The sequence below is a fragment of the Podarcis vaucheri genome, assembly GCF_965113315.1.
Source record: "Podarcis vaucheri genome assembly, chromosome: 8".
NCBI classification, from domain to species: domain Eukaryota; kingdom Metazoa; phylum Chordata; class Lepidosauria; order Squamata; family Lacertidae; genus Podarcis; species Podarcis vaucheri.
The window spans coordinates 77,260,271-77,283,653 of NC_138766.1; the positions used below are offsets into that span (position 1 = coordinate 77,260,271).

Sequence of the window (23,383 nt, forward strand, 5' to 3'; positions counted from 1 at the left end):
CACAGAAAGTGATAAAGAAGCTAAACAAGCTGTCAGTGATCCAAAGGAGTCGCTGAATCCCAACAGTAATATTGCTGGCAAGACGCAGTGGTGATATTTGGCAAGATATCAGGGCTCTATACTCTTCACCCCATTCTACCAAAGGATAGCACTGACCACTACTGCTCCCACTGCAGCTCACCAAACAAGACTGGATCGTGTCCCGCCTGACAGTGGTTCTCAACCTGTGGGTCCCCAAATGTTGTTGGACTACAACTCCCATCATCCCTGAGCTCTGGCCTTGCTAGCTAGGGGTGATGAGAGTTGTAGTTCAACATCATCTGGGGAGCCACAGGTTGAGAAAGGCAGCATTAGAAGATGGATGCCCAATAATATCCTATGAAAACTATTTTACCCAAACAACAGTTGTTTTGAAAACTCCTCCCACCCTTCAGCGTACATCAGTTGTTCGGTGAAGGGTGTAGCTCAATTGGAGAGCAGTAGCTTCCAGTGTTAAAAACTCCCATTGTTCTAGGCACATTCTAGGCACAAGGAATTTCATTAGCGCGAGCAGTTTCTGAGCTCTGGGCGCAATATTGCACCTAAGATTTCAGATTAAAACTGCAGAGTGGAAGAAAAGGAGGGCCTTTTTCTGCCTCCCCACTTCCAGCTACTCTCTGAAGACTGGAAACCCTCTTAAGAATAACAGGGGTGGGTGGGGAGGGGAAGGACTAGACCATGTGAAAAATGAACAAAATATTTTAGTTGCAGTTCATTCATTTACAGCTTTGTATTCTTGTTATTAAAAAAGCATGCCTAGACATTCCGTTGTTGCGCCCATAACCTAGGTTTAAGGTGCCATTCAGCTCCTAGCTTTCATATCTCAGTTTCTAACACTGGTAGCTTTGCTTGCAGGAGGTTCCAGGTAGGACAGAGAATATCCCCCGTCAGAAACCCTGGAGAGCTGTTGCCAACCTGTGCAGAAATTACTGAGCTATGGGGACCAGTAATCTGACTTGCTATAAGGCAGTTTCCTATGTTCCCAAGACTCTTGGTTAGAAACCAGCTTCCTTGCCTATACCAACTTCTCCCAATGGGCACTAAAACTGTGAAGAGCATATTCTATTCATTCATCACACTTTACTTCAGCTGAGCAATCACACTCATTTCCATAAAACAAGAGCAAAGCAGCACTAGTTATTTGCTGTTAAGAAGGAAACTTGGCATTCTGTGGGTAATTCTGACATGCACTGACCTGACGCTACATCTCTTTAACAGTTTTAACGTGCCACACTCCTTATGCCACAGTCACATATACACTTACCTAAGAGCAAACCCCACTGAAAGCAGCAAGACTTACTTCTGAATACACATGTATAGTATTGCACTACTAATACAGTGATGCCTCGCAAGACGAAATTAATTTGTTCCGCAAGTTTTTTCGTCTAGCGAATTTTTCATCTTGCGAAGCACGAAATCCCATAGGAATGCATTGAAATTCAATTAATGCATTCCTATGGTCAAAAAAAGTCCAAACAAAGCCAAATTTGGTACAACAAGAGTTTATTAAGTGCTCTTTAAAGTCACACATACTGTAAAAAGCATTTCAAAAATTGAAGGAACAATAAATTAAGTTTCTAAACATGACAGAAAAACATTTAAAAATCAACAAAGTGTACAGTACATTTTCTAAGACTCTGGGGGACAACTCGAAGAAGGTTCCTCTTCCACTCTTTGCTTCTTGCTGAAGAACCCCCTCCTCAACTGTCCCCCCAGCCACCCACCACACAGAAATTCAAATCCAGAATTTTTTTAAAAAAACAGCAGAGTGGCCCAATGGTCACAGAAAATCATAAAAATGCAGGAAAAAAACACACAAGCTTCCAGATTCTTGCAAACCCCTCCCCAACACCAAGTCCTTGAATTCCAAACACCCCAACCCAAAATCCAAACCCCCCCCCCAAAAAAATGTTTTAAAAGTTTAAAAGAAGTTTTGGAAAAGCTTCAAAAATCACCAAAGTCTTCAAAAACCTCAAAAAAGGCTACCACACCACGTTCTATGGGTTGCTCCTCGAAGTCAAGTCGCAACTGTATTAACGGTGTTATGAAAAAGGAAACAAACTTGCAAGATGGTTTCGTTTTTCGTCATGCGAAGCAAGCCCATAGGGAAATTCGTCTTGCAAAGCAGCTCAAAAAACGGAAAACCCTTTCGTCTAGCAAGTTTTCCGTCTTGCGAGGCATTCGTCTTGCGGGGCACCACTGTATCACATCCACACCCAGTCTGGCATGTTTGGAAATACGATACAGATTTACTGAAATGAATTTTATTTCACACCGAATATAGGTTTGCTGAGACAGCAGTCTTGATTAAGCCAACATATATTGAAATAGAGGGTTGATGTGTTGGAAGGCCTCAAAACTCATTTCCCATGGTTTTAGCAGTGAGTGTAGTACAAGGCACCACTAGGGCTAGACAGATCATCTGAGAGTCACCTAGAAAGTACTCTGACAGGATTCCTACCAGCCGAAGATCAGGACAGTTGGGTACACTTGCCCCGGATCTTGGAGGACTAAGCTGGCTGACCCCCCCCCCCAGGGACCAGCTGCTTTTCTTTGAGTTCATAACTTTATTCTAACTCCCACCGTGGGGCCCAGACAAACTCTCCAGGAGCCTGCTACAAGCAATAGTGAAAATGGGAAAGTTAAGGGACCCCTGACCATTAGGTCCAGTCGTGACCGACTCTGGGGTTGCGGTGCTCATCTCGCTTTATTGGCTGAGGGAGCCGGCGTACAGCTTCCGGGTCATGTGGCCAGCATGAGTAAGCCGCTTCTGGCAAACCAGAGCAGCGCACGGAAACACTGTTTACCTTCCCGCCGGAGTGGTGCCTATTTATCTACTTGCACTTTGAGGGGCTTTCGAACTGCTAGGTTGGCAGGAGCAGGGACCGAACAACGGGAGCTCACCCTGTCACGGGGATTCGAACCGCCGACCTTCTGATTGGCAAGTCCTAGGCTCTGTGGTTTAACCCACAGCGCCACCCACGTCCCTAGGTGAAAATGGGAAGCAGCTAACAAAAACAGAATGGAAAACCCTTAAGGGAGTTCCAGAAAACAAGTTGAGCACTTTCAGCACAATTTAGTGGCACAAACTAGCGAGTGAAAATAGAAAAATATCCTTTTTCCACTTTAGCCGGTGGGCCAACCCAACATTTGGGTCTTCATTTAAACGCACACTGAACAACCCATAACACTTGTAACACAGAGTCTCGCGGCACCATAAAGACCAACAAATTTATTACGGCATATGTTTTCACGGACCACAATCCACTTCGTCAGATACGTAATATATAATCCTTCACGCATCTGATGAAATGCTTTAAGGTGCCACCAGTTGCTTAAGCTATAAAAGACTAATCCTAACCTTAGATTAAGACATTAAATCGTTTTTTTCTACCCTTAACCAAGCTATCTTTATCACACCCAAACATGCATAAAAGAATTCAGACAGCCAAATCAAACCCAAACACCAAATCCATTACCTTTTAACGTTTTTATCCCAATGGCACAAACAGCTCTAAAGTAAGTGAACTGAGTATCTGCTTAGATTTCTAAATTTTTCCAGAGCTGACAAACAACCTCGTCGCAATGACCTTACAAAACTAGTCATGAGTAAAAGTGGAACTTGAGGGTGTGTCTCCCCCCCCATCCCTTCCCTGCCCACTAGTATCTGTGTCAGAATTCTCGTTACATCACAATAAACACTTTGAACATATTAAAGCCTCATAAACAGCAAAACAAACACTGGGGTTTTCTGTGTAAAAAAAAAAAAGGTGCAACACTTAAGGGAACTTAATTTGCATGTATTTTTAGAAGGGACATGCCCTGTGTTTATATACACACAGCATAAAAAGACATGAGAGAGAAGCAAGGATAAAAATGGAGGCATAACGAGCGAGTGAACACAAAATATATAGCATGCTCTGTGGATGAGAGAGTAGTACCTATATAAAATGAAAAATGCCACATCATTGATTCCTGATGGAAATAAACCGAACTACTGTGTTTCAACACTGCTGCAGCACTGCAAACAGACATCTTAAAAACAAAATAATTTTAGGGGGGGTGAAAGGAAAGAGAGGGATTATCGATTAACGCTTTGGGGGCTGGGGGTTGAAAAGGAGTCATATCCAGCACTATTCATGCCATGTAACATTCTAACAAACAATAGGTTTTTTTTAAATAGTGCAATTTGACAGTTAAATATGGGGGGGGGGGGGATTAGGTGTGAGACTACAGATCAGATGAATGAGTTCATTCATCTCAGATTTAAATGTGGAACTTAACAGGACTGTCACCCAAACCAGCCCACACTGGACTCCAAAAAGTTTTTCGAAAACGGCTTCCTGGAACTAAACAATCCATAGCCCAATTCAAGCAAGGCACCGTAGGATGAAAACAACAGGTTATTTTTCTGTTTTACTGAAGATCCTGCTTGCAGCTAAACAACTGCTGTCAAAATTGTGCCTGCAACAAAATACTATAATATTTATTAAAATGCTTTTAAAAAGAAACTAAGTAGCTCGTAGCACTTTTTTAAAAAAATATGTGCTTGATATAGTGTTATGTTTACACATGTAATATAGCATCTGAACTGTTTACATAACAAGGAAAGAGGGTGTTTGGGGACATGCACAATGTGCAAACATTTCATTAAAGAGAATTTCATTTAAGTACCAGCAAATTAATCCAAACCTGAACCACCAACTGGTCCAAACTGAGGGATGCAATACTGTGGTGGTTAGCACTTTTTCATTTTCATAATATTTACCATAAAAATATAGAAACATTCCTACAAAATGTTCATTCAGCATCCATAGAATTAAATCCTATCACATGCACAAGAAGGTACACAATATTCAAGCCCCCAAATAATACTGATGCACTCTATAGTTCAAAGACCACTGACACATTAGGGCTAGGTCTTTTGATAAAGAGATCTTCGGCATATATGTATGTCCCCTACCATAACTAGAGACACTCGAAGATCTGAACATCTGGAATTTGGGTGGCAGAACATGGCTAGAGACTGCTGTCCGTTCTTGTATTCACTCTTCCAATTTGTCCAGTGGAGCCAGAGCTATATGACCTTCAGGGCAAAGGGAAAAACTAATCACTTTTCACACATTTTTGCCTGTGAAGGTGTCAGAAAATGTTAATTTATTTGCCTAGTGCAGGGGTCAGCAAACTTTTTCAACAGGGGGCTGGTCCACTGTCCCTCAGACCTTGTGGTGGACCAGACTATATTTTTTTTTGGGGGGGGGATGAATGAATTCTGATGCCCCACAAATAACCCAAAGATACATTTTAAATAAAAGCACACATTCTACTCATCTAAAAACACCAGGCAAGCCCCACAAATAACCCAGAGATGCATTTTAAATAAAAGGACACATTCTACTCGTGTAAAAACACGCTGATTCCCGGACCATCCGCGGGGCCGGATTTAGAAGGCGATTGGGCCGGATCCAGCCCCCAGGCTTTAGGTTGCCTACCCATGGCCTAGTGTAAGACATTTTGTGTCTATCGGGGCCAAAACAACAGCCCTAGATGTTAACCAGTCTGTTTTGCACATAAGCCAAACGACTCTTTTCAAAACAGACTTGTGAAACAAACTTATAGACATATTTCTAGAGAATTACTAATGTGGGCCATTTTCTGTAAAACGCCCCCTTTTTACAGATAACTGCCGACAGCTCTGCCTCATTGCTTGTGCGGCATTTCTGTGATGTGGAAAAGGATGCACTTACAACAGTAGATGAGAGAAGCACAAGTTGCTGAAAAAACCACATCATATATGAACATATAAAGGCCAGAATAGTGTGCAGGTACTTTGTGTACATATAAGAAAGGAACATATACACACACTTTGTGCTGTATCATGTATCATACCGGCAGTGATTTTAAAACATCTCCTGTTCTATAGGTCTCATATATTCAGATATTTACGCTCCCCGTTTTAGAGCAATGCTATTGCCAACTGCCAAGCGGGGGGGAAGTACACAAATCAAAATATGTTACCTTTGTTCAAACAATACTGCTGTTCATTATATAATAGAAACTGTCATACCTAATCTCTCAGGAACCTAGAAATAGTAGATTGTTGGGCCAGAGGTGATTTAAAATGGTTTGAGGCAAAACTGAAACATAGCATTTAAGTAAATCTTGCACAGGAACATAAGCACAATTGATGAACTTTTTGTATCATCTTCCACGTATATGAACTATCCAACACCGGGAAGACACAAGCGTTGTATATCCTACATGCCTTGAGGAAGGTGTGTTTTCCAATCCCTCCTGTTATCGAAGTGATGAATTTAAGTAACATTTAAAAAGAGAATTGGTGGAGAGTAACGACACTCAGTATTCAGCCTACTTGGAAGAACTCCCAGTTAAATTCTATTAAAATCTGTATGCAAAATGTTTCTACACTACACTATTTCAAGATTACAGCATAAATTTGTTTGATATTATCTACAATTGCGTGATAGGCACCGATTTGGGAATTGGAGTGCTTCCCAGTTTTAATTGGTAAAAAGAGATGCAAAACCAGATCATAATAAACATAACTGCTGCAGATTTGTGTGTGGAAAAAAATTGATTTAAATACAGAGAAGTACTGGATACCGAGAAAATTTATATAAAGCCTGATCTACAAATCAGTTAACGTGAAATGCTAAAATTAAAGCAGTTTTGCCTCACTGCCTTCAATGAGAGTGTATCAACTTAAATCATATACTTCATTACAAGTGCCTTGCCGATCCTGCTGTTATTATATATAAAATATATTAACAAAGAGTTGAATGTCTGCACTTCCATCTCATAGGAGTGGGTGATCAAAGGTTAATAACCATCTAAATTTATTTTATAGCCTAAAAGTAGTTGTACCAGCTTCCCCCACAAAAAAACCCTACATGTCAATCCTAAAATCAATATGAAGCTCTACTCACATGAGAATGAGTTTTCCCCCAAATGAGAATTAACATAAGCAGCCCAACAAAAGCCTTCTACAAATGAGAATATTCTCGAATAGAAAGTCGCAGAAATTAAAGTTCAAGAGCAAAACTAGGGTTAGAACTCCAGGGAGAGCTGACATTTTAAAAAGCAGTGCCATGAATTATAGCTCTCTACTTCTGGGTGGGGTACCCATCAAATGGGTGGAGTGCCTCCCCTAAAGGAAGGAAAAACTGGCACACACTAACTTGGCCTTTTGAAAGATTTTCTAATTTGCCAACAAATGAAGTCTCGCACCAACTTCACCCATGAAGCCTCTTGCCTAATCCAGTTGCAGACAAGATAGCTCAGGCTGGTGTGAAAAGCCCAACTGGGAGAATGGAAAGAGGAAACGTGATTGTGGAAGATGATAAAGCAAATAGGTTTTTAAAACCCCAACTTTTTTTTAAAAAAAAAAGTTAAATTACTGTCTTATGCAGCGTATGTTAATGGTCGACTGTTTCCTGTCTCAGTAGTTGTTCGACTTTCAAAAGAAGTTTAAAATAAGTAGCAACTTGGGGGGTGGGGAGAAAATGAATCAATTTATTTTAAATTGTGCTTGGTTGTTTTGGAACAGGCTGGTCACCCCTTTTGCCCATGCAGTTGTTTTTTCCATTGTCCTCCTCACATGTTTCTTGCTGTAGAATAACAGGTGTAAATTATTCTTTGACGTTGCTTAAAAGAAGAAGTAGTAGTACTAAACGGCCTGAGAGTAGCGATTATTAACTGAAATTAATACAGATTGATTAAAGAGGAGGGGCGAAAAGAGCCGTAACATTTTTAAAAAACTTTGTGGGGACACTTTCCTTTTTCTCAGCCAGTCTGAAGTTAGCATAACCTAAATTGCACCAGCATTCACAAAACGCATTCGGAGAAACGCAGCAAAGCTCAGCAGGAATGATTTTTTTTATTAAGAAAGAAAAAAAAACAAGAATAAAAATAGCTGCATCAACAGGGTCTTTCTTCTTCAGGCTTCAAGCCCGGTTTTACTTGAGTTCTTTTTTAAAAATGGCAGTTAGGCCACTAAAACCAATCCAGAACATTATTAAAAGTTAAAAGCTACCAATTACTTCTGTCTGTTCTTTTAAAGCAAAGTTTGGCATTACGTCAGTCGGTTTAAAGAAAACAAGAAAAAGAGGGAGAGAGCGCGTGCAAGAAAAGAGGGAGAGAAAGTTTCCTTCTTGAATAAATAAAACCACCAGGGGAAGGTGTCTAGCTTCTTGTAAAGGGTTTATAGCACTTTTTAAAAGAGCTAGGTACATTTTGAAAAATTAAAATATTTTTATCAACTAAATTTTGGGAGGGAAAGTAAACGTTAATCTGGTTTTGGGAGGGGGCAAAAAGTAATGGGAGAGGAAATCTTATTGATTTGCCTACAGTTTTGGAACTGGAGTATGTCTGTGCAAACACACAAAAAAACACTGATTGAATAGAACACGCAAGGAAAACCTCAGCACAGTTCATTTCCCCCCAATGGAAAGCGGTTGTTAGAATTTTACTTAAAACGTATCTCAACCGCTTAATATTTCAAAATCCCTAAGTGGCATGCAAAGAAATCTAACACATAACAGTATGACAGTATCATAAAAACAGAGGTACAAGCATAAAAACGGTCAAACAGTAATGTGAAGTAGTTTTTAATAATAATAATAATAATAATAATAATAATAACAACAACAACAACAACAACAACAACAACAACAACAACAACCCAACAGAAATCCAGTAATAAAAAGGTCCAGTCTTACGGGTCAAAGACAGCCTGGGCAAAAAGATATGCCTTCACAAGAAGTCTGAAGGAACTGATGGATGACGCTTCACATACGGCAGAGGGAAGGGGCAATGGCAGAAATCACCCTTTTTGGGATTACCATCCTGTGATATTATGTCGGCTGCAGTGTCACAAGCAGACTTTCCCCAGATGATCTTAAATGATCAGTTTAGCAAGGAACACGCAGCCCTCCCACGTTCCACATGCGTGCCTTGGAGTTTGTGCATGCATGTGTCTCCTTTCGGTTATCAATACTAACAAATGACATTCTTCAGGCAGGCTATTTTATGGGATGATTCACATCCTAGAACATACCCAACTCCGATGGGGAAATTATGCGACACTACAAAGCGCATTTTTGTTGAGCCATACGGAAAACCATGCTGAATTTGGGGCACGTGGTGAGGAAAGTCTCTTTAACATGTTATTCTCCCTCGCACACACAACATTGCCCCCATGTAACTTTATAAGCTAGCCACCATTTTTATGGACATCTCAGTGATTCATTCACACACAGAGACTACGGAAGAAGCTGCAAACCAGGCAACTGAACTAGTGGGAATGCGCAAGTGATGTTCAGGTGAGTGAGGCTTTCCAAATGATTCCAGGAACAATTGCTAACGATTTACAGGGTTCCCCCCACTCACACACACATACACACCAAGAAAAGAAATTCATATTCAATATCCCCGTGGAATACTGCCCAGTCGCACACTTCCCTTTAATTTTTCCGGCTGAAAAGTGGGGCATCGGGCCACACAGTTGCAAGCTATAACTGTAGACTATAATTTTAAATAATAGTTGGGGGAAACTTTTAGGACAACCATTGCTGCAGGCCGCTGACACCAACTTCCACAAACCCTTCTAAATAGATAGCTCCAAAGACACTTATATAAAGTAATGTGGATGTAAATCTAAAATTAAAACCCAGTTACACCTTTGGTAAATATTTAGAATACAGTGATTTAACTGTTTTAATAAACTGTAATGTGCCCACTATAAACTGGATCCCTGACTCACTTATTTGAACTAATAGAGTCCCATGTGCATTAATATACTCTACAATCATAAAGAATGGTATAAGATTATTCAGGTTTTTCAACAGAATTGGGATTAAACTGGTTTAAATTCAGCCATTTCAAATCTAGGTGAATTATGCAGATAATGAATCACTGCACTAGGATTTCTGGCACAATAAACCTAGCATAGGTTTACTCTAAAGGAAGCTCCACTGCATTCAATGGGGGATAATGCAATGCACATTTAACTGGGAGTAACTCCCATTGAACTTTATAGGACTTACTTCTGAGGAGACATACCTAGGTCTATGCTGTCAGGCTGAAATCTTATGCAGTTACCAGGAAAAGTTCCATTAAACTAAACCTTGTATCTGAGTAAACATGCATAGCATTGTGCTCTTAATCCTATTGAAGTTAATGGAACAGCTTTCCTTGCTTGTACGCACTTTTTTCAAAAGTTGTCAAAAGTCAATAAAACTAAACAACAATTGGGTTTCCTTCTCATCTTCCATTAAATTGAAAGTAATCACAGAACTATCAAAATTTGGGTGGAGGTTTTAAACTGTCACAGCTAAGTCATAACTCTGTTGTAACAATATATAAGGAGGAAGTTCAGAAAGCATAATACAGATTTTAAAAATATCCCCCTTTTAAAAGTGTGTGTGCACGTACACTCACAGCTTAGAATAAAACGTATATTTAGGAACAGACAAATATCAATACCTTATTCAGTGGTATTAATAAGAAAAACCGTAATTATTAGCTGTTAAGAGAGTCGAATCAGTGGATCAATCAAGTGAAGGTTAAGTTGATTAACTGATATCGTGATGCATTAAATCTGTGGGGCTGAAAATTGTTTTTGTTTGTTTTAATCCTGCTTTCACTATGCTACTGAAATAAGAAATGAAAAGGAAAATATTAAAGATGATCCTTCTTTCTAACAAGTGGAAGCTGTCTTCCAACATATCAGAAAATTGCAAATATGCAGGTGTCTTGGAAATATGCAACTGTTAACCAAAGAGTTAACTAATCAGTTAAAAGGTAGATAATTAATCACATGAAATTATTTAGCTGACTGACAGCAATACTAATAGTTGATAATAGCTACCAACACCTGAAAAAGGCAACCCCTAGACTTCCATTTAACCTGAGAACCTCAAAAGGTTGAAACTCACCAACAAAGACTTTCCTGTGTTTTTAGAGGGGCGGGGGCGGGAAATACAGTTGTATATTTGAATTACTCACGTTGTGAATTGCGAGGTGCAATACTTGGGACAGAAAACTCTGCATTTATGGTTACCCAATACTGCCAAAAATACAAATCTAAACTACCTTACTAGTTGTCTTGAGGAAACTAAATTAAGCAAAGGCAAACAGCAAATGGAAAGTTGTCAGTCTGCTGGAATGAATAGCTTCATTTTACACACAAACCAAAAATCTGAATATCAGAATATATCGCTGTCCAGAGCCAATGCTTTAACCAACAGCCTGATCCCAAAAACATTACGGCAAAAGTTACGTTTCACTGAATTCGGTGTGGAACTTAAATCCACCCATGACCATAGCCCACAGGTTTGTTACAAGAGAAAGCACATTGAAAACGTCACCAATTCCCACTTGGTTTATCTGTAAACAGAGAATTACTTTTTTTCAGATTCCCAACCTGACATGTTAGAATACGTTTAACTATGAACTTCCATGAATATTTTGCCATAAACTTTTAAACAACGTTTAGTTTGGTGCATTCAGAAACGACAATTGAGATTGTCAACTGTAGCTACAGGTAAGATCTGTAGCTACGCAAATAAAGTCTATTGATTGATTATTACTTAAGAATTGTCAAATATCGATAGGTCAACAGTATATATATCCAAACACATACAAAACAAACTCTGAAGCTTTCACTGGTTATTCCGTGCAAAAGTAATGGTGATACCCATGCTTTTCACTTTCATCAATATTTTTAAAGAAACTTTTGAAATTATTAACTTGTGCACACTTCTACCTTTCATAAGGTGAAGGTCACTTTCAAATGGCCACACAAAGCATAGAATCATAGATAGCAAACTATCTTTGAACCACAAGAGCAAGAAGGAAGTAGTCATTGAGACCTTAAGGACTGAAAAACTTAAGACACTCCTTAATGGTTTCAATCAACAAAATATTGTCTGAATGCTGAAATCTAATGAGCAGCCACTGTCAGAAGCTCTTCAACAATTTTGCTTTTACTGTCTTTAATGAGCAGAGCTGCAGCACGCAAGCGGTCTATATGTATACAGGCACATTCTTCAAGCACAGCAGATATGGTACATTCATTAAGGCTGAAACACTGCACATTTACTTTGAAGTAAATCAGTAAACTCAGTGGAACTTACTTAGACTCTTAGAACTTCATAGGAATAAACAAAATAATTAAGTACCTCGTGCTGATACACACACACGTTAAAATAACAGTGTTATTTACAGTTAGAAACTATACACAGTGCTATTCCACAAATACTTGGAAAAGCTATTGTTTCCTTTATGAGATAAAGGCATTTTTAAAAGGCATTCTAAGGAAAGTAATGGCTAAACTGGCTCACTGAAGCCTTAGATCAGAGTTCTGCAAGTGCTTACTTTGAGCAAGGAATTTGAATGTCATCAAACTACTCTAGAGCAAATCCTTGCCATAACAGCTTATACTTCACAAATGAAAACATATATGTTGAGGCTCAAACACCTCAAAACTATACCTGCAAGGTTTTTAGTGGGGGCAATTACGATGCGATACCTTTATAAGAATAAGATCTACCATTTGATTATTGATTTAAACCTCCAAAATGTATTTTGTGTAGTGAAGTTTTTAGCTCTGTCTTCAGTATATTTTATTGCTATCTGATCTACCTGAGATCACCTCCTAATCCAAGAAATGTAGTCTGAAAATTACCAGAAAACTATCACAAGCTGGCTTTAAGATATATCTTTAAAAAAAAACAGTCTCCCTAAAAGGTGATGTTATATTCTTATTACTATTGTCCACAACACCCAGAAGTAGCATAGTAAGCTGAGGACTACATTTCCTCCTCTTGGAGACAGCTCTAAACTTAATCATCTCCCTTTTGATTACGAATATGGCACTGATGGTTTTGAGGATTTCTATGAAGCTAATGGTTGGTGATGTGTCCTCTATAATACACAGCTTAACCAACTTTTACATCTTTTTAAAAAGAAGGAAACAGAAAGGCCTTTATGTCTTCTTTTAAAGCGGGGAAAGTGAAGTGCTCCATTTGTTTGGATTAGCTATATTTGTAACAAACTTTCACTACAGTTGTAAAAAAAAAACCAAAAAAAAAACCCCTTGCAAAATGTTGATATCATTTCCAGACGGCTTTGTCAGCTTCACGATTTACAGGAAATAGTTGGTGTTCTCATGAAAGCCCTGCATTTACATCCATGAGCAATGGGACTTGTAAAAAAAAAAAGTTTGTTTTTTTAAAATTAAAAAACAAATCTTCCTTTAGAGTTTGCTTTTCCTAAGATTCTAATTTGTCACTCTGGTGAAAATGCTTGAAAAGCTTTCTCACCTAATGGACTATTGTGAAGATGAGGACAAGCTGCGCCTTCTCTTCAGAAAGGACAACTGTAAACTTAATTCCTTGTTTGTCCCATTCAGGAACTAACTTTTACCAATGAATTGCACTTTACCATTTGTAACACTTGCCTTTTGTGTGTGTGTGTAATATTTAAAACCACGAATGCCAAGAGAAGAGCAAATGAACTCTTCCAACAGCAACGTAGTGGAAGAGTCTGTTAAATATGTTTAAATAAAAAGGAAGAAGAAAACGCAAGTCCCACCCAAAAGTCTGGATTCCCATCCTATCATTATTATTTACTATGATCCTTAGCAAGCAGGAGCATTCACAAGGAGCTCACGTATTCACACACAAAATAGCTGTCCACTAGAATGTTGATTCCCCAATTCCCACTTGCACTTTTTCCTCAACTGTATTTTTTCCAACTTTGTTACAGTACTTCCTGCTCATTGGCAAAAGGATGAATGGAAAGAAGGTTCCTTATGAGTCCTCGTGTTTACTCCATCACTTGGCCTCTGACTTTCTTTTTCTTTTTCTTTCCTTCCTTCTCTTTCAGTCAATGAAATTTAGAAGGTTGACATTTGCGGATTGGGGAAAAAACATAGCAACTTACATTGATATGTACGTACTTTGGTTCTCTCAATCTTTTTTAAAAAAAGTTGCTAAAGGCACCGAAGCCTTAAATAACACATTGTTTACCGGAAAGTGGTTTAAAATAAAAATAAAAGGAATGCACTAACTCAAACCTACCGAAACATCAGAGGAAAATTCTCCTGAACAACAGAGCACAAGTCGACCCTGGGAAGTGCTAGTGAAATCTAGCAAGCGTCCCTTTATGATCAAAGGCAGAGATTAGAGAAAGGGAGGGGGAAAGACCTATGGGGTAGAAAGTGTCAAGTTTGCACAGTACCCCTTAACCCCCCCCCCAAAAAAAGGGGGGGCCGAGAGCTTCTTCCTGGAGCTTTTAATAACAAACCATCCCACTTGCCCTCCCCTCGGTATGTTTATCCCAAGTTACTATCAGCACAACTGCAATCTTTCCTTCTTAAAGTATTAGGAAGTTTCCACCTCTCCATTCATTCAGTCCTTGGGTGGGGGGAAAATCTGCCACATGGATCTCAAGTGTAAGCAAATTATTGCTGCGGGGGGGGGGTCTGAAAATTAAACGAAGTAACTTGTAGGAACTCAGAGAGCTGAACAGGGGTCCTGGCCTTTCAAGGGAAAAAGTTTTAAACTCATTTAAAAGATGCCGTCCCTACCACCACCACCACATCACCTTTTCTTTTGCTGGGGGGTGTCGGTGGTAAGAGACCAGGAGAGAGTGCTCCCCTTCCCCATCTCCTAAACGCATAACGCAACACCCATCACACTTCTCTCCCCATCCACCAAGTTACACACACATAACGCAAAAAATAATAATAATAAAGTTTCCTCCCTCCCCCCCCACCCCGAACTTACTACTTTTCATGATGGTCTCCCTCTTGAAAGTGGATTTTTGTCACAGTCCCCATTCTTCCCTTTTCTTCTATCCTTCTAAAAGAAAGCAATTTCCTCTGGGAACAAATCACAAAGGTGCCAAAACTCTGGAGGGTCTCTGCACTCTCTCTGGGTGCAAGATTGGCAAAACTTTTCTTTTTAAGAATATCTCTGGGCTTTCTTCTTCTCCTCCAGCCCTCCTTTCCTTTCCTACATTTGAGGGGGGGGGGTTGGAGGAATTAAATCAAAGCTATGCACGTAGGAAGGGAGGGGAGTCAGGAAAGACACCGGCAGCTTTAGAAGTTCTTTTCGGGTGGGGGGCGGGAGAGAGGGAGCGCAAGGGGGAAGGGCTTCCCTTTTTTCCCCCTTCTCTCCTCGGCTGCTGAACTTGACCCCCGCTGACTCCACCACCAACAGGGCTACTGCAAGTTTTCAAGTCGCCCATTTCCCAAGCATCAACACATGGTTTTGACCCACAAAAGCCAGGCCAAGCAGAGAGGGAGGGAGGTTTTATTTTTTTAAAAAAATGCAAAAAATATTTTTATATTAAAAAAAAACCTCCATGCACTTCTACTTCTTCTTTTGCACTATTTTACAACACCCCTTCTTTACAACACCACCAAACTCGCCCCCCTCTTTCCAACGCACCCTGGATTCGGAGCTCTGATTTCTCATTGCGCACGCAGACATAACGCACACGCGATATACCATTTGGAGAATATCCTTTTTTATATATATATAAATAAATAAATTAAGAAAAACCAGAGTCACATACGCAGTGATCGCCAGAAGCAGGAAAGGATTTGCGCGCAACCGGCCCCCCACTCCCCTCCCCTCGTCTTCCTCCTCCCCCCCACCTCCGATCTCCACCTCTCCTGCCCTCCCCAACAAACCACACACACACACAAAACACAGCCCCTGATGTTGTTCTTTTCCAAACCAGCCCCCCACCTCCCCACAGGCCCGGTTCTTTAACATCTCCCACCGCCGCCGCCACCACCACTTACCTGTTGATTAATCAGCAGTAATAATAATAATAATAACCGGAGCAGCTTGAAAGATGGTGGAACTGTCGCTTGAGCCATGAACCGTCTTTCTGTTGTTTGCAACAGAGTTGATCTTGGATTATTTTGGAAGAGGTGGAAAGCGGGGATGGGGGGGGTAAGAGAGAGAGAGAGAAAGAGAGAGAGAAGGAAGGAGGAGGGGGGAAGAGAAAGGAGGAGGAAGACAGAGAGAGAGAGGGAGAAGCGGGGGTTAAAAGCAGGAAGAAAAAGAAGGGGAGGGAGAAAGAGAGAGGGGAAAATAAAGATTTGCTTTTACAACCCCCCCCCTTCTCGCCCCCTCTGCTGATGGGGAGAGAGAGAGAGAAAGGGGGAAGCGCAAAGGAGGACCTGAATCTGTCTGGTTATGTTTATGAAAAAGGAAAGAGAGAGGGAGAGAGAGAGCCTGGCTTCTAGTGGCACAAACAAGCCCCAAAAAAGGAGGAGGAGGAGGAGAGGCGAGGAGGCTTTTGGAGATTGCAAGGAGATCAGCTCTTTATCAGAAATGTTATCGCTTGTCAGGACCTCAGTCTCCGAGCATTACGTCAGTTTCAAGACACCAACACTATTAATATCAAAGGGAGCCTTAGCGAGAGAAAAGCGCCACCCCAGACGGAGAGCCCTTAAAGAGACAGTGCAGGCGTCCCCTCTCGCCGCTGCCGGCCTTAGCCCGGCCTCCTCCTCCTCCTCCGGCGGCTCCTCCTCCTCCGTCTCCTCTCGCTCGCGCAATTCGCAGCAGCGGCGGCGGCAGCGGCAGCCCCACGAGGCGAAGGCGGCCGGGGAAGAATCACATCATTCACACGTCTTTGCCCCTGACGGCCGGGGCGGGGAGAGGAGAGGGAAGCGGGGTGGGGGAGTGGGTTTCACTTTTGCAAAAGGAGGGAGACTTTATCCTCGTCCCCCCCCCCAAAAAAAAAACCCTCCTCATTTTTTAAAAGGAAAGAAAAAGAAATGCCCCGCACAGGAAGTTTTCAGAGAAGCTTTTGCACCCAGTCAGCCCACTGGCTGCCTCAATGCTGGCAGAGGCTCTACGGTTGTTTAAAATTGGGGGGGGGGTGTTGTTCCCTACCTGGAGATGCCAGGAATTGAACTTGCAGTGCGAAAGAGCTGCCCCTGGTTTTGCATGGGGATGGGGTGGGGGCTTGTCTAGGGCTGGTGCAAGTTTGGGAGCTCACCTTTCCACAGGAGGGATCAGATCCTCAGCTGCCTGCCTTGGGAAAGATGGATTTGGAAAAGTCACAGCATGAAAAAGAGCCTGCATGCAATTTTATGGTTGGAAGTCCCTTGCTCTGTGGGGGAAAGAGAGAGACTTAGGAAAACATCTAACAGCCCAAATCGAGAGTTGGTTAGTGGTGCAAGTAACTTTCATTTGCTTGTTTTTCATATTAGGTCATTTCTTTTTCATGCAACCCTAAGCAAGACGCCGCATGAACAGCAGTGCCGAGCCCCTGAAGGGTTTTATCATATAGGTGGTGTACAGTTATATACAGTATGCTCTCGTATGGAAACTTCTAATTAACAAAAGTCAGATTCCCTATACTGTAAATTACCAACCGTCTATGACATTTTTTTAAAAAAAATCCTCTAAGGAAAATTTCTTGGTGAAACAATTTTCAATGTAAAACAAGGAGGTGCCTAAAGAAGGCAAACATTTGTGGGACACTTGTAGAACCCTTCCCCCCCCATAGATTACTTGCTGTGGTGTTCTTCCCCTTTGTAATACATTTTAAATTGGCTTCAGACTTCAAGCAGTCGCAATCTAGTTTATTCTCGCTCCTAGTAAGAGATTATCCAGCCAGGAAGCATGAAAAAGCTAATTATTAGCTAGACATAAAGTTATTTCGCACAAAATACGTTTCACTTCATATACAATGTTTCCCTGAAAAGTGTCCTTTTGGTGGTGGGGAGGGGGCGCACAATGCAACTAAAATATTTCAATTTAGCAAACAAAGCAAAAATTAATTTGAAATAAACCAAGGCCTGTTTTGCTAGATTAATCGTTTGCTTATCTTTCGTATAATATACTGGAAGATGTGTAAACTAACTCATTAATTCATATTCCTCCACCACCCACCCCACAAGCTTACTTAGGTTCTTTTGTAGGTTTTGTCTGATAAGCACTTCATGAATACGAATGCAATAATTCACAGGCAAGAGGTGAACTTGTGAGGTAAGTAAAATGTAGTTGCTTTATCTGACATATACCATGTTACTTTAAAGAGGGAGAGGAGAATCATTACACGATGTGGAGGACTGATTATATACTCCATCACCAGAAATTCAGTTGGGAAAGCTAAGAAAGGTAATACTCATATCTGTGGTGGAATTTAAAGTTACCAAGGACTATTTGCATTTTTAATGGTGGAATAATTTACTGTAGTACATTGCTAATATCTACTATAAGCACTCTTTGGGGAAGCAAGGTCTGCACGTTTTATTTTATTAAGCTCTAAATCCGATTGCTGAAGAAATTTTAGACAGAGACAATGTCTGGAATAATTTACGCAAACAAGGACTGGCGTTCATTTTTCCATCAATAAGGTTTTAGACGACTCTAGAATACTTAGTTTAAACTAAACAAAGTCTTGTCTCTAGGTAACTTGCGACCCAACATGCAAGTAAGTTAATCTGGTAGCATCATGTTAGGTTCAGGAATATGAATCAGGTGAAGCAGTAGGTCCCTTGGGTTAACTGGGTCATGGGTTCGACTGCGAGGGAGCAAACTGAATATGCCTGAACAAGCTTGTCAGCTGGCACTGTGAATGGAAAGTATAAAACAAAAAATAGAGGTGATTGCTTCTTACATGCCCCTGGCACTGATAGAATCAGGCTTTACAAAAATGAATTCTGTTCCCTTTCATGTGGACTTCAGTATCATCACAAGGTGATTTTGAAAAAGAAATTCTAACAAAGGTTCAAACAGCTCAGTCTGTAACTTTGTCCCCAATTTCCCCAGATGTGAATTCACTTAAAACTATTGTGTAAAATTACTGATAACTAACGCATCTTACCATAAGCACAAACTTTTTGAAATGATGCACGTATCCTTTCCAACATATCACTCGGACAATAACTCCTAAGGATTTACATGGCCAGGTTAAAAAATGAAATGCTAGAATGATCCCCACCCAACACACACATCTCTACTTCATAAATAGTAAGGCCAAGCTGTATTATTTTCCAATAGGAAAATCCTGGAAAAACTGTATTAGCAAAGCACCTCTAAAATAGTCTGTCTGACATCTACAGCATTTTCCCTTAAAATAAACCAAATATCAAAAACAGGCTAATTAATAAGCAGCTAAAGTTAACTGGGAAAAGAGCCACAAAGAACTTGATAAAAGCAAAAACAAAACAAAGATGCAGCAAAGTGTTTTGGGTTATCTTTTTCCACAAGCAAAGTTATTTATTTATGAAAAAATTTACGGAGAAAATTTCTACCTCATGCTCAAGGCTTTAGCACATGCTTCTGATTGGCACAATATGTGGATACACAAAGGGCCTCATGAGGTCCATTTAGTTAGCCTAAAATAAATATTTCCAACTCATTCTTGAGCTCAAATAATTGCTTGATTGTAACTTCTAATATGCATGGGTCAGTTATTCTATTGTTTCTTTCAAGTACTTGTCCATCTGTTTTTGAGACCCTAAACATCTAAATTATATAAATTACATAAAGCGAGATACTGAAGGGTCTTTTTTATTCTGCTGTCCAGTACTGTCAAGCACATCTATTTTGTTTGTTTGCTTTAATTAACAGACTATTTGTTTTCTTTGAAACCAGGTTACCCACAAAGTGAGACACTTTTTGCGGCAGGAATTGCAAAAGGTGTGGGTGACTTATAATGAATATAAACATTGATCAGTTCATCCAGCCAGATTTATAAAGTCCCCCCCCCCTTCTACGGGAAGGGGGTGGGGGTGGAAACCACAAAAAGATTTAAACTGAGGTACAGCCCAGCCAAATTTAAGCATTTCCCCAGTTCCACTGCTTTCAACGAGAGTTATGCATCAGTTTAATTTTAGCCACATTGAAATCAACGAAACTAGTTTCTTAACTCTTATTCCGCACTGAGACAAAATAGAAAGACCAGTGACGGTTACATCTTGAAAGAAAACAGCATAGCTGCCTTTGTTTATCAAGATGAAACAGCGTGCCATCTATGCCTTTATTGTTTAATGCTGAGGAGGAGGGGTGGTTTTTTTTCTCTCTCATCTTCTTGTAGTTTATTCAACATAGATACAGGGAAGGATTAGCAGTTAAGCACAAGCAAACGTGTTTTACAATTTCAACCTTTTAGTGCATAACTTCCTTACTTAAACTACTAGAGCCTATAATCACAACGATTTTACCTGATGGAACACGTTTTTCAGAAATATAATCCAACTGTTTATCCTAACATGTCATAAATTGCAATTCTCCCCAAAAGCCTGTAAGACTGACATCCATCGCTCTTAAAACGCCTATTGCCTTTGCAGACACATCATCAACAAAGGATTTCTCCATTATTATTCCCCAACTTAGTTAAATACGAGTTCTGAGGTTGCCTTTGCTCAACACACGATTGTCCCGAAGGCCATTTTGAGGTCATCCGTGTTCACATCAGGCACATGACAACCACACAGTGAGTTGACTGTTGGGTGGCAGATGAGGAAAAAAAATCCTGGAACCTGTCCAGGCCCAATTTTATGTGTGAAAGTTCTGTAAAATTTTGCTTTATTGTCTCCCTTAATTAGGATTTATGAGGAGCATTTCCTGAAGTGTCACAGTGTTGTGTTGCAACGTTCTTGGGAATTTAAACACCATCACTGGCAAAGTGGCAGGCAGTTGGGCCACCTGATTGCAGTGTGCATCCAGGGTGACATGAATCTCTCAACAGCATTTTGGTAGAGAGCTTGAGAGTTGCTCCTGTTCAACAGGCAGGGCCCCTGAATTCGATGCTGAGGATCCCCTTGAGGAGATTGATACCTGACAAAGAGCCCAGGCTTTCCATGATGCTGTAAACATCACCAAAAAAAAAACCCACCTTCCTTCTGTCCTCATAGAATCATAGAGTTGGAAGAGACCACAAGGGCCATCGAGTCCAACCCCCTGCCAAGCAGGAAACACCATCAGAGAACTCCTAACATATGGTTGTCAAGCCTCTGCTTAAAGACCTCCAAAGAAGGAGACTCCACCACACTCCTTGGCAGCAAATTCCACTGTCGAACAGCTCTTACTGTCAGGAAGTTCTTCCTAATGTTTAGGTGGAATCTTCTTTCTTGTAGTTTGGATCCATTGCTCCGTGTCCGCTTCTCTGGAGCAGCAGAAAACAACCTTTCTCCCTCCTCTATATGACATCCTTTTATATATTTGAACATGGCTATCATATCACCCCTTAACCTCCTCTTCTCCAGGCTAAACATGCCCAGCTCCCTCAGCCGTTCCTCATAAGGCATCGTTTCCAGGCCTTTGACCATTTTGGTTGCCCTCCTCTGGACACGTTCCAGTTTGTCAGTGTCCTTCTTGAACTGTGGTGCCCAGAACTGGACACAGTACTCCAGGTGAGGTCTGACCAGAGCAGAATATAGTGGCACTATTACTTCCCTTGATCTAGATGCTATACTCCTATTGATGCAGCTTTAATCTTCCAACATTCAGAGTTTCTGATGACTCTAGTTTCTAGTATTACGACCAAGGTAGAAAAAGTTCCCTATCTACTTTGTTGTTCTTGTGAGCTCGCCAGAGGCATCCGACTCTCCTCTGTTAGAAATGGGTTGCAGGGCAAGATGAATCTTTGGTCTGATCTGTTCTTCCATTCTGATAAGACGATGGCAACAACACAGAGGGATGCATTTCATATGTGAATTAGCCAACAGGCAGAACTTTCTGATCTGCCAGGCATCAAGTGCTTAGTAATCAAATAATAAACAAAGGTATGGGTGCATATATATTTTTAGTCAGGCCGAAGGAAAATTACATTAAATATTAGGATGAACTGTTCTGATAATGTAAGCGGCAGCAGAAACGGCTGACTGGCTATGGAATAAATTTGTCAGTTTAAATTCTAAGCCAGAACACTTTTAGTAGAGAATATTTTTATTACTAATAATAACTATTGTTATTATTTGGACATTAATTTAGTAGCTGAGGATACTGTGCAGTTGTTTGAGCAGTTATTAAACAAAGTGACATATAGGATTAATACTGTGAATTGTCAAGATCCTGAGGATTCTGCATCTTAAATTGCATAGGCAGAGGCAGACTGTATTTCAACTCTGGACTGGGCCATGAAACTCACTGGATGGCCTTGGGCCAGTCACTGTCTCTCAGCCTAACCAACCTCCTGAAGGCAAAATTAGTTCACTCTTTGCAGATATGCCACCTTCGACTCTTTTGCAGCTATGTAATAAATGTGTATGCAGTGCAATCTTGTGCATGTCTATTCAGAACAAGTCCTCCCTAAACTCCATGTGGATTTCTCCCAGATGCCTGTGTGTAGAAAAGCAATCTTAATTAATTAAAGGAATAAATTGCACTTTTCTTTCCTCCGGAACCATCAGTAGACTTTTGGCTTCTGTTCTGCACATTAGGTGGCAAACCTCTCTCAATTATTGATTCATTTATATGGATCTATAGCACACAGACCATGCAATTCCAGGTCAGGTTATATGCAGTTTAATATAGCAAATATTGTTTGTCTAATGCAAACAAACCAGGACTTCTCAACATCTGGTTTTGAACTACAACTCCTGTTCACCCTAACCAGTGTAGTCGTTGGTCAGGGATGATGGGAGCTATATCTTCTCAGCTTAGAGAAGACTGCACTAAAACACAAAACAAAATGTGTAAAACAGCAAAAGCAAATCGGCAATGATACTGCAGAATTAGTGCTGGTGGATAATTCTGATCTTGTCCCAACTCCCTAAAAGAAGGCCTGCGCAAAAAAAGGATTGTCTTGAATCACCACCAATACATGCACAATTATGGGGCCAGGCACACCTTGAAGGGGAGGGCTTTCCACTGCAAAGGAGGTCCTCTCATGAACCATCACCCCATGAACTTCACAGCATGGCAGATCTAACAGCAGTGCCTCTCCTGCAGGCAAGTCTATATGGGAAAGTCAATTGCTATATTGTACTATTCACTGAGCCAGTACAAAGGCAAAATGTACTGGTAAATAACTAATTTTATTGAAGGATCACTTTGTGAGGGGGGGTCAAGAACTTTTTCCCATCTGAGAGCCACACTGCCTCCTGGGCAACCTTCAGAGGGCCACATGTCAATGGTAGGTGTGGCTAGAGGCAAAAACAAGCTGAGCATTGAATGTGAATGTTACCTTTGTACAGTAGCCTATTTCTACACACACACATCCCTCTGCATCCTCCACACAGACAAGCAAGAAGCATTGTTAGAGTTCAAGGACAAATTCCAGCCAGACAAAGAAGATTGTGACTTGGAGAGGGTGTGTGGCTTAGATAAATCCACTACGCTAA

General features: G+C 40.7%; 1 protein-coding gene and 1 long non-coding RNA gene across 8 annotated transcripts in view; one reads left to right on the plus strand and one right to left on the minus strand.

The window, feature by feature from the left end:
* TRPS1 (transcriptional repressor GATA binding 1) overlaps window positions 1-16,577 on the minus strand; it is a 235,687-nt gene extending 219,110 nt beyond the window's left edge. For 3 of the 7 annotated variants that reach the window (XM_082235485.1, XM_082235483.1, XM_082235482.1), the window contains exon 1: window positions 15,875-16,576. Coding sequence is in view for 1 of the 7 variants with exons in the window: in XM_082235484.1 (XP_082091610.1) it covers window positions 14,850-14,859 (10 nt within the window). In the remaining 6 variants the exon portion in view is untranslated. Of the gene's footprint in view, window positions 1-14,849; window positions 15,024-15,874 lie in introns of those variants that run through there. The other 4 variants (XM_082235480.1, XM_082235486.1, XM_082235481.1 and 1 more) reach the window with 4 other exon arrangements.
* A 505-nt stretch (window positions 16,578-17,082) lies between these two features.
* On the plus strand, window positions 17,083-20,942 carry LOC309539661. Its single transcript, XR_014222926.1, has 3 exons — window positions 17,083-17,252; window positions 18,011-18,077; window positions 20,645-20,942. It is a non-coding gene; the product is annotated as an uncharacterized lncRNA (long non-coding RNA).
* The last annotated feature ends 2,441 nt before the right edge of the window (window positions 20,943-23,383 follow it).